Here is a 24,388-nt window from a genome sequence, read left to right on the forward strand (position 1 = left end):
ATAATCACTCAACAAAAATGAAATACACTTTAAAAAACATGTATAATATTTGTGTACTGAAAATTACACAATGCTGGTGAAAGAAATAAAGACCTACATAAATGGAGAGAAATACCATGTCCATGGATTGGAAGGAAGACTCAATATAATAAAGATGCCATTTCTCTCCAAATTGATCTGTAGTTTTAATGTAATTCCCATTAAAATCTCAACATTTTTTTTTGTAGACATAGATAAGCTTACCCTAAAATTTATATGGAAAGACACAAAATTCATATGGAAACATAGCTAAAACAATGGAAAAGAAGTCTAAAATGAGAGTAATCACTCTGCCTGATATTAAGGCTTACTACAGGCCTTCCTCAGTATCCCTGGGAGATTGGTTTCAGGACCCTTCATGGATACCAAAATCTGTGGATGCTTAAACACCTTATATAAAATGGCATAGTATTTACATATAAACTATGCACATCCTCCCATATACTTCAAATCATCTCCAGATTACCTTTAATACCTAATGCATTGTAAATGCTACATGTTTGCTGGTGCATGGCAAATTCAAGTTTTGCTTTTTGGAACTCTCTGGAATTAAAAATATACTTTTGATCCACAGTTGGTTGAATCTCCAATGTTAAACCCAGGGGTATGGAGGACTGACTGTATATAATTACAGTAATAAGACAGTGTTATATTACCAGAGGGATAAACACATTGATCAATGGAACATAATAGAGAACCCAGAAATAAACTCTATTACTATATGACCCAGCATATTGGGTATTTATCTCAGAGAAATAAAAATCTTCACAAAAACACCTGTTCATGAATATTCATAACAGGTTTGTTTGTAAGAGCTGGAAACAACCCAGATGTCCTTCAACAGGTAAATGGTTAAACAAACTGTGTACTACTCAACAATAAAAGGAAACGATTGATACATGCAACAACTTGGATGAATCTCCAGGGAATTGCACTGAGTGAGAAAAGCCAATTCCCAAAGGTTATACATTGTAGGATTCCATTTAAATAATATTCTTCAAATGAAAACATTTTTGCAATGGAGAACAGATTAGTGGTTGAGAGTGTAGGGATGGGTTGGGAGGGAGGGGAAGGGAGGTGGATGTGATTTTAAAATGACAATATGAGGGATCCTTATGGTGATGGAACTATTCAGTATCTTGAATGTGGTGGTAGATACACAAACCTATACATGTTATAAAACTGTGTAGAACTAGACACACACACACACACACAAGTATACATAATGGTGGGGAAATCTGAATGAGATCAGTAGATGTCCATATCCCAGTTGTAATAATGTACTATAGTTTCATAAAATGTTTCTATTGGGGGAAACAGAGTAAAGGGTATAAAAAGTCTCTCAGTATTATTTCTTGCAACTTCATGTAGATCTACAATTATCTCAAAAATTTTTCAATTTACAAAAACTATTTCATATACAGTAAAAAAGTAATATTAACCTCAACATTATGACCATTGCAAAACTTGTTTTATTGTTTCTTGTGGGAAATGTATTGCTCACAGAATAACACCTATTGAATGACTCATTTAAAACAAAACACATAATTACACAAAAAGATTGAAAATATGTAGATGCAGAAAAGTTATATGAGGCAAATACTAATCAAAATAAAACTGGCACAGCAATATTAATATCAGTCAAAATAATCTTCATTATGGATGAACATTATTACAGATAAAGAAGGTATTTAATGATGAAAGAAGCAATTTAGCTGGAACATTTAACGATCCTTAACTTGTCTTATTTAACCAGCATAGCCTTGAACAATATGAAGGAAAAATTAAAAATAAAGGAGAAGATGACAGTTCACAGGCTTAGTTCTCAAGGTTGTTTAAAACACTTTTCTCGGTAGCAGATACACTAAGGAGCCAAAAACATTTGTAAGTAGAATATTTGAACAACATATGTAGCACCCTTCAACCATCAATTTTGGAAACTGATGCACATTATTGCAAGGTTATAAGGAATATTTATAAAAACAATCACATAGTGGGCTACAAAGCAAGGCTCAAAACAACAAAGAATTGATACCTTGGAGCATGGGCCACCATCCATGGCCAGAAGGCCAAATCCAGCCTGCCATCTGTTTTTGCAAATAAAATGTTATTGGAACACAGCCATACCCATTCATTTACACAGTGTCTACGGCTGCTTTCACACTATAATAGCAGAGTTGGGTAGTTGCAATAGAGAATATATTAACCACAAAACTTAAAATATTTACTATCTGGCTTATTACAGAAAAAGTTTGCTGACCTGTGCCTTGGAGAATAGGTCCTTGGAACACAAAGCAATGTTAGACATCAGTAACACACACAGAGAGACAAATGTTTAGAAATTAAAAATCACACCTCTAAATAATCCAAGGATCAAAGAACAAAGTCCAAATGGAACTTACAGAATATATCAAAGTCTAACATTGAAATGTACATGTCAAAAGATGGGATGCAGGCAAAGAGGAACTCAGAGAAATTTTAGTATTAAAATGGTAATATTAGAATGTAAGAAAGATTGAAAATTAATGTGCCAAACATTCAACTCAAGAAGCTAGAAAAGGATGGCCGATTGATTTGTTACAAAGGTGCCAGGACAGTTCCATGGGGGAAAAACTAGTCTTTTCATCCAACAGTGCTAGTACAACTGGATATTGCATACAAAAGAATGAAATTAGATCCCTACCTCACACCATATACAAAAATTAACTCAAAATGATTGAAGAGCTAAATACAAGAGCGAAAAGTATAGAACTAAACATAGATATAAATCATTATGAGTTTGGATTAAGCTGTACAGGTACACCTCAGAAATATTGTAGGTTCGCTTCCAGACTACCGCAATAAAATGAATATGGCAATAAAGTGAGTTGCACAAATTTTTTGGTTTCTCACTGCATATAAAAGTTATGTTTACAATATACTGTAGTTTATTAAGTATGCAAAAGCATTATGTCTGAAAAAATAATGTACATACCTTAATTTAAAAATACTGCTAAAAAATGTTAACCATCACCTGACAATTCAGGGTTGCCAAAAACCTTCATTTTGTAAAAAACACACAATAAAGTGAAGCACAATTAAACAGGGTATGCCTGTAATTTATTATATATGATACAAAAAGGCAACAAAAAAATGCATAGATTGGACTTCATCAAAATTAAAAACTTTTTTTTTTTTTTTTTGTGGTACGCAGGCCTCTCACCGCTGTGGCCTCTCCCGTTGCGGAGCACAGGCTCCGGATGCGCAGGCAGAACGGCCATGGCTCACGGGCCCAGCCGCTCCGCGGCACGTGGGATCTTCCCGGACCGGGGCACGAACCCGCGTCCCCTGCATCGGCAGGCGGACTCCCAACCACTGCGCCACCAGGGAAGCCCAAAATTAAAAACTTTTGTGCTTCAAAGGACAGTATCATAAAAATGAAAAGACAATCTATAGAATAGAAGAAAATATTTGCAGATCATATATCTGATAAGGGTCTGGTATCCAGAATATATAAAGAATAATTATAACACAACAATAAAAAGACAACACAATTAAGAAATGGACAAAAGATTTGAATAGACATTTCTCCAAAGACGATATACGAATGACTAGTAAGCACACGAAGAGACATTCAACATCATTAGTCATTAGGGAAATGTAAATCAGAACCGCAATGAGATGCCACCCACTTCACACCCATTAGGATGGCTATAATCAAAAAGATTGATGATAACAAGTGTTGACGAGGATGTGGAGACACTGGAACCCTGATGCTTTGCTGGTGGGAATGTAAAATGATGCAGCTCCTTTGGAAAATAGTCTGATAGTCCTCTAAAAGGTTAAACATAGAATTACTATATGCCCCAACAATTCCACTCTTTGGCAAATACCCAAGAGAACTGAAAATATATGTCCACACAAAGTAAATGGCATCATGACTCTCTTGCAGATGGCAAGGAGAATGCTATGCTTCCACAGAGCCCTGGGACCTTGCATGCTGGAGCTGAGACCTTCTCTCCCCGGGTCCGAAGAGCTACAACCTCAAGGACAGAGAGGATATGGCCAGGAGGGGTCATCCCCTATGTCATTGGAGGGAACTTCACCGGTCAGTAGCTCCAAATGAGGCCTGGTTTGGGGCTGGATGATTTGTCTTCCTAGGTGGGCAAAGTCCTCCCAGGAAAGACTTCGGTGGGATGGAACAGACGCCGGAGCCATAGCAGTCCCCCTGCTGAAGCTCCCTCTTGCCCACAGGGTCTAGTGCAATCGACCTCAGGAAACTGCAGTCTCTGTTGGTGCTATGTCCTCAAAAGTGGTCACCTGGTCCCTGAGGCTTCATGCAGGTGGTGACCCTATGACCCTGGTGGAGTCCCCGCCCTCCTTCCTGACAGCATCCGTGCCCTTGGTTCCGTTGCACTCCCATGGCATTAACCCAGGGCCACCAGTGCCAGATCCTTAATTAGGTGCTGGTGATAAAAATATGACTAAGATGTCATCCTGCTCTCAAGGGGCCCTCAGCCCTAATAAGAGAGAGAGAGATGTGTTCCTAAAGGATTAAAATGTGGGAATTGTCATCAGCTACTAACTTTTGTTCCTTGGTGTCTTAACCGTGTTCTTTCAGATCTGGTGTGCTTTTCTGGCCAAAGATTTATATAATCTTCTTCCAAATTAACTAATTTTATATAGAGAACTTTGTTTACACGGAGATATTTGTTATTAGTAGGATTGCCATTTTGGTGAGTAATTGCTCTATAAACAATTTTAACTAAAAGTGTCAAGATGTCACTTGACACTTGGATGACTAAGTTACTCTTTCTTCTATATGTATGTTTTGGGGGGACATTATGACACCACACCCGCATCTTCTACACTATGATGGGAGCCTCCCAATGGTTCGTTGGTTTGTTTTTTGCAACGAAGTCTTTCTAGAATTCAGACCCAATCCCCAACCATCCTGTGTACTTCCCAAACAACTATTTTTCTAGATCCTTCTCATTGCTTCTAGCAAAATCAAAATACAGTAGTATTATTTATTTCAGACTGATAGATTTTGAAAAGAATACTTATTGACTAGATGAAACTATCAGCCTAGAGTTTACTTTATTCTTGCTCCCAATTTACTTACTGCTTTTCCAATTTCTAATCAGGGAAATATGAAGAAAGGTTCAGAGGAAGTATGAAATTCATCTGTTTTCAAAGGACTTGCAGAAAATTAGGCTCAAGGATACCCCAGCAAGACTAAGTGAGAGAGTGGCATGGACATATATACACTACCAAATGTAAAATAGATAGCTAGTGGGAAGCAGCCGCATAGCACAGGGAGATCAGCTCAGTGCTTTGTGTCCACCTAGAGGGGTGGGATAGGGAGGGTGGGAGGGAGACATAAGAGGGAGGAGATATGGGGATATATGTATATGTATAGCTGATTCCCTTTGTTCTACAGCAGAAACTAACACACCATTGTAAAGCAATTATACTCCAATAAAGATGTTAAAAAAAGAATGATACAACAGGATTATTATATTTGAAAAAAAAGGAACCCCCAGCAAACACTGAACCCCAATGCAAAAGTAGCATGAATGTACATGCAAATAGAATTTATAGAGCATACGGGAATACCGTCCTATAGGTATAAAATAGAATGAAGGGGTGGAACGCAGTGCTGGTGATTTACTTCAAGAGCCTAAAATTGCCAAATTGAATAACCTGAGTAACATTTTTTAAAATTTAGAAAAGTACTTTCAATACGAAGGAAAAGTTGGGAAGCTGGGGACATTTTGAAAAATCTATTTTTACCCTCTCTCCCAATTCACAAACTCCTACTCTCTAGGTTTTGGTCATTCAGGAAAGTTTTATTGTATTCTTAGCTAGGGAAATCCTTAGTCCTAGCTCATTTTTATTCTGGGGCACCCAGATGAGCTTTTTTTGATCATTAGAACATGCTTTGTTGTCAGCCAGCATCTAAGGAAGGTATGGACCTGTCATTTCAGGAAGCCAGAGAGCCATTTTTAAGCAGGCCATGAGACACTGGGAAAAGCACACCTGTGTGACCTTCATAGAGAGGACGGATGAAGAAAGCTTTATTGTGTTCAGTTACAGAACCTGTGGGTAAGTGAAAGCAAGTTCACCTCAGTGGAATCTGAGGCAGACAAGTCAGATGGCTCATGAGTCTTGAATTTTCTCTCTGAAACAAAGTGTTTCCAATGTGCTGTAATATATAGAAGCCCAGCATTTGTCAGAAACTCTTCTTGCCCTCAATGAACTCACAATCCAGGGACAAAGTAGGTGGGTCAAGAGGAAGACTCCAGAATGACAAGGTGTCTGTATCTCCTGTCATGGGAGCAGTTGAAGGAATTGGGAGTGTTTCATACAAAGTGGTTCTGAACCACCTTGGGGCCAGTGATTCCACTGAGAATCTGATGAAGCTATGGGCTCCCTCATTATGGATGTACATATATGCAAAATTCTTCATGTAATTTTGTGGGCTCCATGGGCTTACAGACTTCCTCCAGAAAACATAACAAATAATAAGATGACTGGATTATGACTATCTGTTATGCCAATAAATGTAAGTGTGATATACTCTCCTATTGAAAGGAAAAGTTTCCCATATTAGTTCAAAAACTTAAACCCAACTACATGCTGTATACATGAGATGACTACTGAAGAAAATGATCCAGAAAGGTTTAAAAGTGAAAGGTAAGAAGGCATACAGGCAAATACCAACAAAAATAAAGCTGGGATCACAATTCTAGTTGTAGACAGGCTGTTTTGTTGTTGTTTTTTTTTAAGTCAGAAAGTACTAAAAAAAAAAATGGTGAGACACTTTATAATGAGAAAGAATTCAAACTACGGTGAGAATATAACAGTCATAAATCTTTATGCACCAAATAGCATAGCATTAAGAGTCATAAAAGAAGCGCCAGGGGTTTCAAGGGTAAATTGAGAGAAACACCAGCAGCAGAGGACTTTATTTCATGTCTGTGAACCCAAGCAGGTCAATGTCAAGTTGACCAAAAAATAAGTAGAGATTTGTAGAGGACTGGAAGAATGTAATTAGTAGAGTTGATCCTGTGGATCAGATTCTATAACGTGATAACACATTTTTTAAATGCCTACTGAATGTTTATAGACATTGTCCATCTGTTAAGTATTAACAACACCTCAATGGGCTTCCCTGGTGGCGCGGTGGTTGAGAGTCCGCCTGCCGATGCAGGGGACACGGGTTCGTGCCCCGGTCCGGGAAGATCCCACATGCCGCGGAGCGGCTGGGCCCGTGAGCCACGGCCGCTGAGCCTGCGCGTCCGGAGCCTCTGCTCTGCACCGGGAGAGGTCACAACGCTGAGAGGCCCGCGTACCGAAAAAAAAAAAAAAAAAAAGAACACCTCAATGAATTCTAAAAGGCAGAGATAACATTAAAATATTCTCTGATTGCAAAGCAGTGAAACTGGACATAACATAATAACAACAAAAGATAGAATAAATACTCCTGCATTACCTGGTAAGTTAAAAGTTCCCTTTTTTTACAACTCTTAGGTCATAAAGAAATCAGGATTAAAATGATAAGAAGTCTAGATAAATGAAAGCCCTACAATTCAGAATTGAAGAGATCTGGGTAAAGCTATGTCCATAAGAAAACCCACAGCCTCAGATATCCACATCACTAAGAATGACAATGAAATATTCAATTCAAAGACATAAGCAAAATAAATAAATACATAAAACCCACCACCACGACAAAACAAACCTAGTGAGAGCAGAAGAAAATGGACAAGGTAACACATTATAGGACTGATAAATTGAAGAGTAAATTCTTTGAATAAACAAACAACTGTAGACAAACTACTTACTCGTTAGTCTAAGACAAAAAAGTGACAATGCAGAAATATACAAAGTCAGACATGCAAAAGGGGAAAATAACCACAGATTCAGCAGAATCATAAAAGAGTACTTTATAAAACTCTAAGGCAAGAAATGTGGAAATCTGGATAATGTGAATGACTTCAAGGTAAATATAAAGGGCTGGCACAGGCCAGTAACTGAAAGAAATCGGAAAATTGACAGAAAAACTTTCTCCCCCACGCCTCCAATGTAGAGTTTCACAGATGAATTCTTTCAAAACTTCAAGAAACAGATTATTCTGGTACTATTTAAGTTTTTTAGCGCCTAAAAGAATACTTTCTTCCAATTAACTTTTAATGAAGTATCATGGCATTGCTACCCCCTAATGAAAAAGATGACACCAAGGAAGAAAATTATAGACTCATTTAACTTATGAACAGCCATGAAAAATAGAATAGAAGAGTAGGCTGCCAAGAAGGTTTATCTAAGGAATACAAGACTAGTTCAACGTTAGGAAATCTGTTTGCATTATTCAACATATTGATAGATCAAAGGAGATAAGCCATATTCATGTCTCAATAGATGCTAAAAAGGCATCTGCACATTTCGACATGCCTTTGTTGTTTTAAAAAAGTAGTCACGGTAGTACAAGAAGAGATGTCAAGGATAGATCCTTGACTTACACACACACACACACACACACACACACACACACACACATATATATATCCCCAAAGCACATTTCATGTTTATCAGAGATAATTCTAGAAGCATTTCTGTTAGAGTCAGGAACAAGTCAAAGATGTTCATGATCACCACAATTATTTAACATTTTTTTCTGGAAATAATAGCTAATGTAATTTGACAAGAGAAAGAGATAAACACAATGAATATTGGCAGGAACAAGCCAGTGTTTGTATTGTTTGAAGTTAATGTAATGTGTGCCTAAAAAACTCAGAAAATCAGTCGAAGAACTATCAGAAACAAAAGGAGACTCTATTAAAGTGACTGATTACAAAATTAATAAACAGAAAATTAATTACTTTTCCTTTAATGAAATAATTTGATATACTTTCATAATGGAAAAAATCACAACTTTAATAGAAACATAGTAGATAATATATTTAAGAATGAACTTAACAAAAATGCAAACATATGCCAGACTTATAGAAAGAAAATGCCAAAACTCTAAAGAAACTTAAAAAAGAAGAAAAAATGAAAAGGCATACCATTTCCTGATATGGAAATGCCCAACATAGTAAAGATGTCAGAACTTCCTAAAATAACCTATAAATTCATGCCATTCTGATTTGTATGTATATATGGGTATGTGTATACATGTATTTTAAGAACTTGAACAAATGGTATTAGAATTTTTCATGTAGAAATAACTGAGAGAGAGAGAGAGAGAGAGAGAGAGAGAGAGAGAGAAACCAAACAATAGTGACAGGGACAGAGATAGGGGAGTGTTTGGTGTTCTATCCCAACATATAGGATATTAAAATGCAAATGAAGATAATAACAATTAAAACCATTTGGAACGCAATAAAAAATAGATAATATGGAACAAAAGAGTTTAAAATGAATATGTTTATACACAAATTTAGGTAGCATTTTAAATGAGTGAGAGAAAGATGGATTAGTCAATTGGGATATTTGAACATTGGGATAATTAAATAGCTCATTGTGAAAAAAATAAAGCTGGAATCCTACCTCACTTCTTTTTTTTAAAATTAATTTATTTTTTAATTTATTTATTTTTGGCTGCGTTTGGTCTTCGTTGCTGCACACAGGCTTTCTCTAGTTGCGGCAAGCAGGGGCTACTCTTCGTGTGGTGCACGGGCTTCTCATTGTAGTGGCTTCTCTTGTTGTGGAGCATGGGCTCTAGGTGTGCAGGCTTCAGTAGTTGTGGCACGCAGGCTCAGTAGCTGTGACTCGAGGTCTCTAGAGCACAGGCTCAGTAGTTGTGGCGCACAGGCTTAGTTGCTCCATGGCATGTGGGATCTTCCTGGACCAAGGCTTGAACCCGTGTCCCCTGCATTGGCAGGCAGACTCTTAACCACTGCGCCACCAGGGAAGCCCTACCTCACTTCTTATACCAAAAATTATTCTAGCTGGATCAAAGATATAAACATTTTGAAAAGAAAAAGAAAGAAAAGAAAAAGAAACAAAAATTTGAAAAGTATTAGAAGGAAGCAAGAGTGTATGTTTACTTATAATCTTGGAACGCAGATGGCCTTTCTAAACAGAACATAAGAACATAAAGAAATTACATTAAAATTTTATATGACAAAAACAACACAAAAAACAAAGTTAAATAAGAAATAACAAAGCAAGAAAAATATTTGTAACACGTCTGATAGTCAAGGACTTGATCCCATAATGTACAAAGCATTCTTACAAATCAGTAATAAAAAGATGAACACCCCCCCAAAATTGGGGGAAGATGTGATCTCACAGTTCACAAGAAAAAAATATAAATGTCACATAAAACATGAAAAACTATCCAACCTCAGTACAGTGAGATACCACTTTTCACCTATCAAATTGACAAAGATAGTTTGGCAAAACCAATGCTGTCCCAGTTGTGGGGAAACAGGGCTTTTTAATATACTATTAGTGGGCATATAAAGAGACGCAACATTTTGGGATTGCAGTTTGATAGTATCTATCAAAATATCAGATGCACATACTCTTTCTTCTGTTAATCCCACTGCTAGGAATTTACCCTGCCACAAACGAGAAAGACCCTAATGGTTTCTGTGTTTTGCATTTTGTTGTTTGTTTGTTTTGTCTCCCTCTCCCCTGAGGCTTTGTTTAAATAGCAAAAACTGGAGTCAGCCTAAATGTACATTAATAGGAGACTGATTAAATAAATTTTAATACTATGTTGCTTTGAAAAAAATTAGATAAGTCTACATGTGCTGTTATAAGAAGATCTATAAATTAAGGAGGAAAAAAGGCAAGATGAAGGACAATGTACATGGTGTATTTTGTAATTAAAAGAATATATGTACATAGATGTATTACATATTTTGGAATAGCATTTAAGAAACTGTTAACAGTGGTTATCTTCAGAGCCTTAATACTTAAATCTTTTGTAACATGGGCGTGTATTTTTTAAATGTTTTATAGAAGTTATTTGAGTGGTGGGATTATGGGCCATTTTAATTTATTTTTTATACTTTTCTATATTAGGAATAATGAATATATATTTAAAAAGATAACTGTGCCCAGAAGGGGAGTCATCTCTAAGGCTCCTCTGGTAATAGTATCAAGACTCATGCTTTACAGAAACCATTGTCTCCTCCTTGTCATCAGAGATGGTCCAGCGGAGATTGGGGGGTGGGGGAAGTTAGTTGCTTTTTTCCTGGAAGAGAGGCCATATCTTTCTTCAGATTCTCAAGGGAATCCATGACCACCATAAAGGTCAAGAACCATTTTTGGAGGGAATTTCTGCGTTGAGAGGGAAGTTAGACAATGAGATCATTTTCAGCTCTCAAGTCTGCGTTTCTTTTAGACACACACACACACACACACACACACACACACCCAAGGGAGGGGTGTTAGACTCTTGCTATTCCCTGATCTGCTGACCTGGGTATTTCTGCAACTGTCCAGCTGTTGTTCCTATGTTGGGCGCCGAGGTGGAGGCCCGCAGGCCATATCCATTGGGAAAAACTGTGACAAGTTTGGGATTGTGGCGCATGAGCTGGGCCACGTGGTCGGGTTCTGGCATGAACACACCCGGCCAGACAGAGACCAGCACGTCACCATCATCAGAGAGAACATCCAGCCAGGTAAGGAGTCTGTATGGAGCCTGGAAGACACCCGTCAGGCAGGTGGCATCCATGGGGTCAGGAAGGAGTAAAGGTGGGGGGGCGGTGGAGAGCAGACAACACTCGTTTATAAGTATGGAGGCCTTTGTCACTAGCACTGTCCATCGGTGGCCCTTCCTGGGAGGTCATCTGCCAGAGCTTGTAGGAGAGAGCAGAAGTGAAATAACTTTCCACGTTGTAAAGGAATCCAATTCCATTTCCTAACAGGAACAGAATCTACCAGAACACTGTTGCAGCATCAAAGCTGATAAGCCAGAAAAAGAGTTCTCCCAGTTGCTTTTCTAAGACTCATTTTTGCTGATGTAGGCAACATATTTTTGAAACTGAAATATAATTAAGATACAGTACACGTAAAAAGAGTATTCCTGCCTATCCCAGGGCAGATAGTGTCTAGATTTCTTAAAAATACCTCCTCCTGTGAAACAGTTTTATACATAAATTCATACTGAACATGAAAGTAGCTGGTTGAATAATATAGTTGCCTTAAAAATGCTTTTGAGAGCCTGAATTGTGAATGTGGGGTTGAAGTTAACTCTTGGATTTGTTTTCTTTTGTTCTGTCAATAGCAAGATTAGAGATTTAAAAACCATTTTTTTTTGAGCAAGCAGACTGATAATTAACCTGTCTACTAACTGAGTTTAGGAGTTTTGTTTTTGTTTTTGTGTTTTGCGATACGCGGACCTCTCACTGTTATGGCCTCTCCCGTTGCGGAGCACAGGCTCCGGACGCGCAGGCTCAGCGGCTGTGGCTCACAGGCCCAGCCGCTCCATGGCATGTGGGATCTTCCCAGACCGGGGCACGAACCCGTGTCCCCTGCATCAGCAAGCGGACTCTCAACCACTGCGCCACCAGGGAAGCCCGAGTTTAGGAGTTTTGAGTGGCATTTTGGGAGGGGTGTTGTGTGGTGGGGTGCGACCTCATAGTGCTGTTCTGTTTCAAATTTCCAATCTGTTAAAAACAACAAGAACCACCACCAAACCTGTCATTTGTCTGATTGGGCTAACAGAGCTCTCGGAAGTTGCTATGGGCCCTCCTTCTCCCTCCTGTGCCTCCTTTCAGGTGCCTGCCTTGGTTTTCAAAGGCCTTAACAGAGTGTTATGTCACAGGTCAGGAGTATAATTTCTTAAAAATGGAAGCTGGGGAAGTGAGCTCTCTGGGAGAGATGTACGACTTTGACAGCATCATGCACTACGCCCGGAACACCTTCTCAAGGTCGGAATCTATGGTTATGCCTCGTCTGTGTTGTAATGTGCCTGCCGCAGGCTTGGGTCGGATTCCTGGAGGTCTGCAGAGAGCGGGTCTCTGCATGTCCCTAGCACAGTTGGCGTGTCTGTCCTTGAAATACAGTGGCCTCTGGGCTGCAGTGAAATATAATCTAATCAGGTTCCCGCTAATAAGATTGAATCCCATTGTGAAGCTGGTGTTTCATCATGCCCTCGTGTCACAAACAGCAAACTAGAAAAGGGAAATTATCAAGAGGTTAGCTGGGATAATAACTTAGAGGCTCCTTATAAAATTTCCAGTGGGGGGGAGGGTGGGTATCTTCTAAAGTATGTCCTTGATGTAAGCATGGTGACGCTAACCAGTTCTCCTAGAAGCAGTGTGGTTTATTGGGACCTAGACTGTGCCAGAGCTGGGAGGGTGGTAAATCATGGGTTCATTTTAGAAGAAAATGAGGCTCCGGCCAGCTGGTGGGCACGCAGGTAGCTGGGGTTAGAGTGAGAACAAAACTCCAGGTCTCCTGCCTGCTGGCTGCGCACGATGGTAGCTGTTTTCCTCAAGCGTGGTCACACCAGTTATGTACAGCTGGCATCAGCAGGATCTGTTTTGATGAGTTCGTGCTGTGCTGGACCCAGTATTTAAGTATTTTCTGTATTGCCCTTGCTTCTAGATCATATAAGTGTTTTGTATATAGAAGTTTTCCCCTGCTAGTCCCAGTTTTGTAGGTCTTTCCACTCGACTTAAAGGAGACACAGTGCGAGTATTCTCTCTTGGCATTTTTCCCCCGGTCTCTTCTTAAAACCAGCTTGTTTGCTCTTTATTTATTTAATCATTAAAAAAGATTTGAGGTGATTCCCAATATATACAAGAAGAAAAACTAGGTGAGAAGACTTGGGGATGGGGGAGGGAAATATAAGGGTCGATGGCTAAGTTGAAGCTTGGCATCAGTTTGGTATTCAGAATATATGCCATAAAGTCATGTACCCTTTGTTGGGGTTGGCAGAAAACCCTGCCCTGTGCTTCCTAGCAAGTCATAGCAAAGAGGGAAACAATCCATTTCATAAGTCTCTGTGTCCATAAAGATCAAAGGAAACCATTAGGTCAGGAGACATAGTGCTCTTGGGAGTGGAAGGAAGACTATTTACGCAGGCTGATTGGCTCTTGGGTACGGCTGCTGAAAGCATCCTGTTGAGGTCGTAGAACCGTGGGAGACATCCTCCAACCCTCAGCATCCCACGTTCCACGGGGGCACTGTGCTCTGGAGGGGCTCTCCAGAACTCTAATGGGAGGAGTTTGGCCAAAGTTAGCATCTTTGAACACCTGGCATGGGAGTGACCTACCCTGTTTTCTTTACTCTTCTCCTCGCTTTTTATCAGAAGACACAGAAGGCAATGTGATGTGGTGACAAGACCACTGAACTGAGAGTCAAAGGCTGGATTCTAGCCCTCGTTCTCTCCCATGTACCTTGCTGTTGAAGGAGGTCCAGACAGTAATTCGGGGCAGCTGTGTGTAGGGTCAAATCGCCACCTCCCTGGGCCTCAGTTCCCTCATGAGAGAGTTGGACCAGATGTTCCCTGAGCCCCTTCCAGCTCGAACATTTCAGGTTGTAATTTCTTAATGAGAATGGGTGAGGGATTGACAGATATGATCACACTCATTGCCGTATTGGAAATCCGAGGCTTCCTCTTCCACGCTGGGAAACTGAGACTTTGAGGGACCTACCCTGGGGGTGTGAGAGTCAGGATAAGTGGCCCCTCTGCAGATGTCAGAGGTGGGATGCTTGGGTGTGGAGGTGGGACTGATTCAGGTTTGGGAAATGGTTTAGGGAATAGCCAGCTCACATCGCATCGGCCCCAGGGGTTGCAGGCGGCTAAGTAGAGCCAAAGTGTTGATTTTTTTCAGGGAATCAAGGTCAAGTTGGTCCAGGTGAGAAGCTTGTACCTTGGGTCTTGTTTTTATAGCCGTCCAAACTCTTCATATTGCTTTATACCTTATCTATCAATTATTCTTATAAATTTATTTATTAATATTTATCTGTTGCATTCTCCTCTCCCTCACTGGACTGAGATCTTTGAGGACAGAGACTATCTCATTCTCTTCTAATCCCCAGCACCCAACACAGCGCCTGGCACAGAGTAGCTGTTCAATAAATATTTGTCAAATGAATAAATTAATGAATGAGTCGAAGGAGACAGGAGATCCGCAGTGCTGGGGACTAGGTGAGGGAAGAAATGTCCATCGTCTCATTGCAGTTCTTTCCACATGCAGTTACAGTGGTCACTTCATTAAGAAGAATCTACGAGTTTCTATTATGTAGGAAATTTTGGATAAATTACTACAAATGGGATGTAGAAACTGCATTGCCTTCTCCATGCCTGCGACGTGCCAGTAACTGTGCAAAGCTCTGAAGCCAGAGGCCGAGGCAAGAGTGAAGACAGACTGTCTTCTGGCACCAACATTTCTTTTCTTGTCTTTCAAGAAAAAAAATTCTTTTTTTTTTTTCTGATTTCTAACCCGTAATGCCATCCCTTTTGCCCCTCAGGAGATAACCGTTTTAACACCATTGTCAGCGTGAAGGATTTTACCAGCACAGACCAATGGAAACCCATGGACCAAACCCATGAAATAACAGTTCCTCATCAAAAGTCCACCTAGAAGGGAGCTTGGCAAGGGAGCAGCACATGGGTGTGACGGGCGGCTAGTTAGGAGAGGAGCAGCTTCCCTGAAGGGGTCAAAGGGCGGCAGAAGTCCCCTTCTGCTCACGTGATGTTATCTATCGTTGTACAACAATCTACCCCCAAACTTAACAGCTCATAAAAACTTATTTTTTATGACATTGTGGGTCATTCTGATTCATTCTTCTCTGGTCTTGCCTGGGATTGCTCCCACGGCAATACTCATTAAGACTCTTAAGACCCAGGCTTTAGGATGTGCATGACATCACCTCTGTCACATTCTGTTGGCCAGAGCAAGGCTCAGGACGAGCCCAGATTCAAGTGATGAAGAAAGAGATTCTACCTCTTAATGGGAGGAGTTGCAACTTCGTATTGCAGAGGGATACGGATGTTAGGAGGCACAGACTTGTTATTTTAACAATCCACCGCAGCTACCTTCACACCCCTGCCCCAGAGTTGAGAATGATTTTGGCAAATCTATTTTGTAGCATTGTCCCCTATGCCAATTTTCTGCATGGATTTTCAGAAAACTACTTTGTTCATTGGGGGCATTTATCAATGGAGTCTTTAACTGGGTACTTTTTGTAAGATTTTCCCTCTCCCTAGTTCCATGTCATTACTCTTGGTCACATATCCCCTGGAGCTAGCCCGCACATTGTCTTTGATTCTGTAAAAGAGTAGAAAATGGCCTATAGAACATTTGCTCATCTTAGAGGCAAATGCTATTCCTGCTGATGGGAAACCCAATCTTCGTGTGTCTTTACGATTGTCCTTCCAACTTTATTCCCTCTAGTTTATTGCAGTCCCTCCCTCCTCCCCATGGTTGGACCCGGGCTGTGGGGAGTGATGTCTTTGGAGGTTTTGTTGGGCAAGGGTCCAGGAGATTAGGAAACAGTTCTCTGGTACAGGGGCTTCTTTGTTTGGCGAACTCAGAGCTGACAGTTTTATTCCCTAAGGGCATCTGCCAAACTCTTTCTTAGTTTAGCAGAATGTCAATGCTGAGAGTGTCCTACATAAAAGGGGGGGATGTAATTGCAGCGGTTTATATAGGGATGTCTCTTGTAGTAAACATCTTCCACAGCCCACCGCTGTGCTGGCAGCTCAGGGACGTGCAGGGGAGGGAGTCTCAGCTCGCAGAGCTGTCTGAGTGTGAGCCCAGGTGGTTCCTCCTGCTTTGGTTTCAGAGGTTTCCAAGCTTCCTAACTCTACCACGTACCTAACAGACATGAAGACCTGTTTCTTGGGTGGTGGGAAACTCTGGCTGGAGGGAGGTAGATGCTAGGAGGCAGGTTCCAGGCCTGCCTGCGTCCAGTTCACGGCTGGCTCCCCATCACTAGCTTTGTACTCGGGTGAGTCCCTTAGGCTCTGCAGGCTTGGTTTTCTCACCTGTAGAGAGGACCCCTAATAAACGGCACCCGCTTCCTAGGGTGTTTATGGGGATTAAATGAGATGGTGCATTTAAAGGGTCCAGGCCGGGCCTGGCACATAGGAAGGTCTTGTGAACGCACAGCGGGTGTGAGCACACACTCTCCACACAGCAGGCTGCTGCCTGAGCTGCCTACACTGTGTGGGCTTCCACATGGTCATTTAGCCTGAGTTGCCAAGAGATTGTACTGAGCCTTGCCTTTCATGCAGCAAAATGTCTTTCTCCAGGAGAATCAAGAAAACGATTACAAGTGAACACATTTTATGTTAGGGCAGAAGTACCCATTTTTAAGATTCATATGTGACTGAATTTAGAATTTTATGTAGGGTTATCACTTGTGGTTTCAAACTTGGTGAGGTCACTGAGGGAGACCAAAGATTCCACAAAAGTTTCTCTGAAGGACCCAGAGATGAGGCGATGGGAATTAGAGAGAGACAGGCCAGGTGGTTAAATGTTGGGGAGAGCGGTGCTGAAAAGGACATCGGCAGGCAATCTAGGCTCTGGTGTGCTAATATAGGAAAGAAAACGAGCTTGAAATCTGATTTAGGGGAAAAGTATCTACACAAACAAAAAGGAGGAACTAGGGATAATGTATATTTTCCAAAGTAGTGCAGAATTTAGGGAAAAGGAAATGTTTGAGAGAGAAAGAGAAGAAAAAGGAAAGAGCAGCTAATAACTAGGTAACAAGCATTTTTGCATCTCCTTTTGAGTATAAATAATTATTTTGCAAAATCTTTTGATGCCAGTGTCCTATCTTGGCTGCGTAAATTAATTCAAGAAGCATTTTTTGAGTTGGCTACGCTTTGGTCCCTGAGGGCATAGAGACGAAGGACCCAGCCTCTCTGCTGAAGAAACTTATTGTTTAGCAGAAAAGACAATTATCATCACCCCAAAAAAGACAATACAGTATGGTAAGAAGAATCATATCGTATTAGGCGAATAAGGCCCAGAGGAAGGAGTGGTTCACTCAGGATGGGAGGGATAGAAAGGGCTTGTGAAGACTTTTAAGAGGGAAAGCCATCTGATGGTGTTTTGGAGAATGAACAGGAGTTTGGTAGTGGTCAAGAAGATGGGGGATGGGCAGCCTGGGCAGAGGACAGCTTGTTTAAGGGCATTTTGGGGGCTGGCAGGAGTACTAGCTTGCTTATGATAACGAGTAAGGTGGAGGTGTCAGGAGAGAAAGGCAGAAGCCAGCGAGCCACAGGCCTGGAGATCCAGGTGGTGATTGGAAGTCGGCGAAGGCCCGTAAGCAGAGCGGGCACATGCCTGTCCTTACATTTCAGGATGATCACGTTGCAGCCTTGTGGAGGGTAGAGCAGAGGTGGCAGAGTCTACAGGGGGGAGGCCAGTTGAGAAGCTACTGGAAAGAGAGTTCAGGAAGAGGTTGCTGATTGCTAAACCAGTGGTCTGGAATGAGGAGGAAGGCATAGATTCAAGGGATGTAGAGAGGGTGCCGTGGACAGGCCCTGGTTCCCAGTTTTGACAAGGGAGTGGGAGGAAGAAGACAGAGCCAAGGGCACCTTCAGATTCAGTCTCAGGAGACAGATTCATGGAAGGAGCAGGAGGACGGAATGCATTAGGTTTTGAATGAGTTGCATATAAGAGCTCCATAGGACAGTGCAGTGGAGCGGTCACCAGACTTCTGTCTTAGCGGATGGTTCTAGAGCTGGAATCAGAGAATTAGCTGTCAGCCTGTAAGTGTCAGTTAAAACCCAGGGAAGCAAGTGGAGCAAGAGAGAGGAGAGAGGAGAGAAGAGGGGGAGGGCGGAACCCTAGGGATAGCACTCCTGGGAAGCAGAAGAAGGAGAGATCCTAACTTACGGCTCAGAGAGAGCAGTGCCTGGGAACCAGGGAGAAGAGAGTCCAAGAGAGGAGGGGCCAGCAAAGGGGCGGTGCTGCCGAGAGGGCAGGTGAGCATTGGCAAGGGGCCATCTGACTTGTCAGTTGGTCGGGGACTGGGGACCATTGCTGGCGTGGTCAGATCGCAGTTGGATTGAGGAGTGAAGGAGAGGTAGGCAGCCAGAGAATGGAGACAGTTCTTTCCAGAAACTTGGTTAAGAAGGGACAGGAAGGAATAGGGTGGTAACTGGAGAAGGTGTCCTTTCAAGGGAAGGCCCTACCCTCCAGGAGAGGTCCCAGGTTGGGGGTCTGGAAGCAGAGTGGGAAGATCAGGCAGGGGGTAAACCACACCCACCAAATGGAGGCGTGAATAGAGCCAGTACCCAGCCAGGCATCCTGGTGGACATTCGTCTGCTTTGCTCCTTTTAGGTTTCACTCCCACTGGAGCAGAATGAGATGTGAACGTTAGAAGGGGCTGCCATGACCATCTAGGCCAATCTCTTACTGTTCAGAGGGGTGAACTGAGGCTCAGGGAGGGAAGGGACTTGTCCGAGGCAAGTGAGGCCTTACAGGTGGCAGTGAGGCCTTACACAGAAATCTCTAGGCCAGAGCTCTCTTGACTACCTCCTGTTCTTTGCATTCATCCTGTTTTCCGTCTGATTATCCCTCTTGCCAGCTAAGGCCCCCAAACTCTGAACTGCTTTATTCATCAACGAGCGCTTGCTGACCAGCCCCTGAGAACCTCACACTGTACTGGTTCCCAAGCTTTCTCTGGAGCCTCTCCAAGACTTACCCATTTTGGGAGCTGCCCGTCGCACAACTCCAGAGGGCGCCACTCACACAGTTGTCTCTCTGAATGGTGCTCCCTGCAGCTGTGCAGTAGGGGGCCCTGGGGCCTGGACCTGTCAGGGCCTTTGTGGAGATGCTCGGTACACTTCAGTAAGGAAGCCCTCAGGGCCACTGGGCTAGGGCATAGTTTTAAACTTGGCAGAGTCATTTTCCCATTGGAAAGGGAGCCGGCAGCTGAAGAAATGGAATGCTAACATGCCAGCACAAGGGGAGGCAACGTCATGAGTCATGTCAGCCTGGGGCGAGCAGGCCAGGGGGTAGGAATGTTCATGGGGTTGCGGGCAAAGGAAATGAAGACTCGAAATCCCCACGCGGACAGCCTGACAGCCTTGACTTTTCGTTCTCCTTTCTCGCTCTCTCCTTTCTTCCTGTAGAGGAGTTTTCTTAGACACCATCCTCCCCCGTCGAGACGACAATGGCATCAGGCCAACCATTGGCCAGCGTGTGCGGCTCAGTCAGGGAGACATAGCTCAAGCCAGGAAGCTGTACAAATGCCCAGGTAACTGAATCGCAGGGGTTCCAGGGCCTCCAGAGCACCATGGAGACAACTTAACTCAACCACCACAGGCAAACATCCCTGGTGCTGGGAAGACTCCTTGGGGGACATGAAGAGTCTCCCCCTTGGCAGTTGTCATTCCTGGCGTGCTGAGGTGCTGGACAGTGCAGAAAGCCCAGCGGTGGAGGGGCTGCAGGTGGTGAAGCAAACAATAGGTCTTAGAGCCCACAGCTTAACTTGTGGGAAGCTTTGGAATTCTCCGGCAAAGCCCTGACGTTCAGAAGAGGAAGAGGCGTAGTGGTGCAGCAGTGAACGGGAGTCCAATGCGGTGTGCCTCCCATAGGGGTCAAAGCACTCTCCTTTCTATGGGAGTAGGGGATGTGGGTTTGGTAAAACAAGAACCCCAGGTTTTGCAGAAAGGCAAAGAGTGAAGGAGAATGCTTTTGAAAGGGTAGAAGCCAGCTTCCCAAACACTGGAAGGCAGAGGGCATCTCAGTGCTGTAAATGAGATCATTTCTATGGTCTTGGGCTCTCCTAGCCATCCAGAGTGCTAGTCAGTGGCCAGTATGCTGCCATTGGAGACGGGACGGTACACTGGATCCAAGCAGATGTCTGCTTCTCTGCCAGTTCAAAACCCCCCGCCCCTTGACTTTGCCCTCTTTGCTTCCATCTCGTTGGCTTCAGCTTTGTCACCCCCGCCCCCCTTGCCTCCCAGCGGGGAGCTCACGTTGGCCCCTTTAAGCTGCTGAGCTTCAGTGTAAAGCGCTCCTTGACAGCAGCCAAGTTTTTACCAGTGATGGATGAGAAGGCGATTTGGTGGTTTGGCGGGGAAGAAAGAAATTCCATTACCAAAAGGTCCAGCAACCTTTTCCAAACTCTCAGACCAAACACGTGGTTCGATCACGGGACAGAATATTTGGAATAGGGGCCATCTTAGAAAATTGGACTCTCGGCTTTTTTTCAAACGACACTGCCGGCAGCACACGCTCACTCGCAAAGCGACAACCATACTCGACCCCTAAAGGACCGCAGTGCTGGCACTGCTTCCCTCCAGGCCACTGTTCTGGGAGACCCCCCGACCATCTGTGCCCTGCACCTGCACAGAAAAGGTCTCTGGCTTCCCCAGCTCGTGTGCAAAGGACGGGGTGCTCAAAGGACCGTGTGGGACTGCTCCATCACGACACTCTGGGAAATAAGCCCATCCAGCTATTAGTCATCTGGGGGCATGTTAGGGCTGAAATACAGGATACACATATCATATAACCTTGCTGAATTGAAAGAGGAACCTTATAGCGTTCCCTGGGAAATGCCATAGTATTTATTTAGTTATAATGTATATGCTTCTTACTTCCCGAAAGGATTGGAAGCAGCTGGTAAATACCATGGAGCCATGCAGTAATGTGTATGTTCTTGCAGAACGCTGACGATTATTCTAAAATAATTTCCATGGAACCCTCGGGGGTGTTCACTGCTGGGCATAATCCTCATGATGCCTGGCAGTTGTTCGGTAACATGATATTGAAGCCCCGATATCCAGGATTTCCTGAGGCCGATATGGGCCATTCTCCAGCTCTTCCTTCCTGCAGCTCCAAAAACTGCATCTTCAAATAGTTTCAAGTAGTAACTGAAAGCAAAGGTGGTTGCCGCGCAGACGCTGAATTGCATGTAGGAAAAGAAATGTAAGGAAGTGTGTTTCCCACACTCTGGAGGTGGCCCCATGAAAGGAGGGGCACTCAGCAAACCGATGTACCTGTCTTTGGGGTCTGAATCCCTAGAGATGAGGGGATACAAAAGCTGCAGCTTCCAAGCTTACGCATAACCTTTTCTTTTGAGGACAAATTAGGGGAAATATTTTTCACATACATAGGACTAGGTTCTAGACTCCAGGCAACCCTCAAACATTCAAGGGCAGAATAGCCTACTCTAGAATATTCCAGCTTCCTGTGCTTCTGGTCATTTTCCTCTGTTTTCTTGACTATTCCGTAGCTCTTTCAGAGGTGGGTAGCAGAAAAAGAAGAGACAAGATTCCAACTAACAGCTGAAATAAATTTCAAAGCATTTTCTTTTTGCTCCATGTGCTTGCACTTTTGTATTCTCTCTGCCACAGATATTATTAGCAGTAATTATAACGGCCACTATGCAGGGGGGGAACTCACAGTGTGCTGAGCACTGCACTGAGCCATTTCATGTAATGCAGATGGTTTCTTTAACCCTCTAGGTAGGTCCCACCCATTTCACAGAAAAGAAAACTGAGGCCCAGCAAGGCTGGGATATTTGCCCACCACCAAACAGCTGGCTAGAGAGCTGAGATTCAAACCTCTAGGTTGTACTCAATCCTGAGAGGCTCAGAAGAAACCCCTGGGGTGTTACTTTTTGGCCCCCAGCCCCGATTTTTGCTCTTATTGACATGTATTTGCTTTTATTTTATTGACATTTTGCAAGAAAAATGTCAATCTGCCTGACATGCTTTTTGCCAAGGTGTTCTGAGAGCTTTGGCTGGTAAAGGGGTGAATTTGCTCAGCAGCCCTGTCCAGGGGGCTGCATGGGCGGGGAGTGTGTGCACATGCCTGGATCACACGTGTTGTTTTGCTTGTGCAGCATGTGGGGAGACCCTGCAGGACACGACGGGAAACTTTTCCGCACCCGGTTTCCCGAATGGCTACCCTTCTTATTCCCACTGTGTCTGGAGGATATCGGTCACTCCAGGGGAAAAGGTAGGTATGAAACCACCTCAGGAAATGACAGCGCATTCTTTGAGTTGGGTGAGGCATGAGGAACTAGTATTATTATTGATAGTAATAATAATAGCTGTTATGAGCACCTACTATGTGCCAGTCACTGGGCAAGCTTGCTTAACGTTCATGATTTCTGGACTTTCCCACCAGCCTCCCCCATACAAATGGAGGCCTATGTACTAAATGTCTACAGGGGCTATAAATCAAGCTCACAGTATGTAAAACAAAGTAGGTGCCACCCTCCTCCCTTGATAAATACACCATCAGGATGCCCTGGAAGGTGAGGATCCAATTTAGAATTTCTTGACACCTCGGAGCGCTGTTCTGGAAGGTGGCACTACAGGGAGAGCTAGCCCCCAACCACGGCTGGCCCCTCTTCCTCTTCCCAGCCCCAGCTCCATCTAGGAGCACCCAGGGCAACCCCCAGCCCACAATCCCAAGCACCCTCCACTCCTACCTTGCAAACAGCTGTTTCTTGACTCCTTCTCCAGTGGAGGTGGTCTGGCCAGGTGTGCTGTCCACCCTCGGGAGGATGGATCCAGGGCAGAGGTCCTTGTACACCTGGAAGCGGCCTCAGGGCTATTTGGGCAGGGAATTCCAAGGTCCTGGGCTCCTGAGGTGCAGTCTAGGAGCTGGGAAAACTCTGTACAGGCAATTCCTTTGGTTCTGAAGATTCCATGACCCTCTAAACTTGAGCCCAGCTCAGGGGTCTCTTTTGCCCTGGTCCAGGGGTGGTATATTCTTAACCTTTCTGCAGGGTTCATCTCCTTATATCCATTATTTGAACAAGGAATCCGAGGCCCAGACATTTTTAAAATTGCCCACATTCAGAGGAAGATATAGAACTGGGAACTGGGCCTTCTGCACCTCGAAGCTTGTATTTTTCCCTACACTTCACTACAAAGCCAAGGGTTCTTCATGGTGTCTCAACCTAGATGCAGCTACTTCTGCATCTCTGCCCCTCGGGTCTGTCTCCCTGCAGGCATCCTGTCGTGGCTTCTCTCACAGGATCATGACTGCTGGCTACTTGGCCATCCCCTTTCTAGACCCTAAGCTCACTGAGTACAGACATGGTTCACCTCAGCACCCAACACAGCCCATGGCACAGAGTCATACAATAAGTATTATTTGTTGAATGGATGTGTAGATGGATGAGTGGCTGGATGGGCGTGCGGTGGGAGGTGTTGGATTTTCAGATGCCTGTAGCCAATCTTCAGATATTCCTAATTCATCACTATAAAAAAAATGTCCACTTAAATGTTGAGTTAAATATACTGTGATAACTAGAGAGAAACAATGGCTTAGACCATTGTGAGCATTTTCTGCAGGCTGGGCGCTATTCTCAGCATATCGTGTGGAGTCTCTCATTTAATCCTCACAACAGCTTCATGTGATTGGCGCTATTACCACATCACTTTGCAGTTAAGGAAATGGACTCGCTTAAGGCT

The 24,388-nt window shown here is 43.2% G+C and overlaps 1 protein-coding gene across 1 annotated transcript in view; it reads left to right on the plus strand.

The window, feature by feature from the left end:
* Positions 1-24,388, plus strand: part of TLL2 (tolloid like 2) — a gene marked incomplete at both ends in the record, with an annotated part of 128,815 nt that overhangs the window by 71,149 nt on the left and 33,278 nt on the right. Inside the window, 6 exons of the mRNA XM_079899504.1 lie at positions 3,971-4,130; positions 6,013-6,126; positions 11,482-11,660; positions 12,806-12,911; positions 20,084-20,208; positions 22,804-22,919. Of these exons, the coding sequence (XP_079755630.1) occupies positions 3,971-4,130; positions 6,013-6,126; positions 11,482-11,660; positions 12,806-12,911; positions 20,084-20,208; positions 22,804-22,919 (800 nt within the window). The remainder of the gene's footprint in view (positions 1-3,970; positions 4,131-6,012; positions 6,127-11,481; positions 11,661-12,805; positions 12,912-20,083; positions 20,209-22,803; positions 22,920-24,388) is intronic.

Source organism: Stenella coeruleoalba, assembly GCF_951394435.1.
Source record: "Stenella coeruleoalba genome assembly, chromosome: 16".
Classification (NCBI taxonomy): domain Eukaryota; kingdom Metazoa; phylum Chordata; class Mammalia; order Artiodactyla; family Delphinidae; genus Stenella; species Stenella coeruleoalba.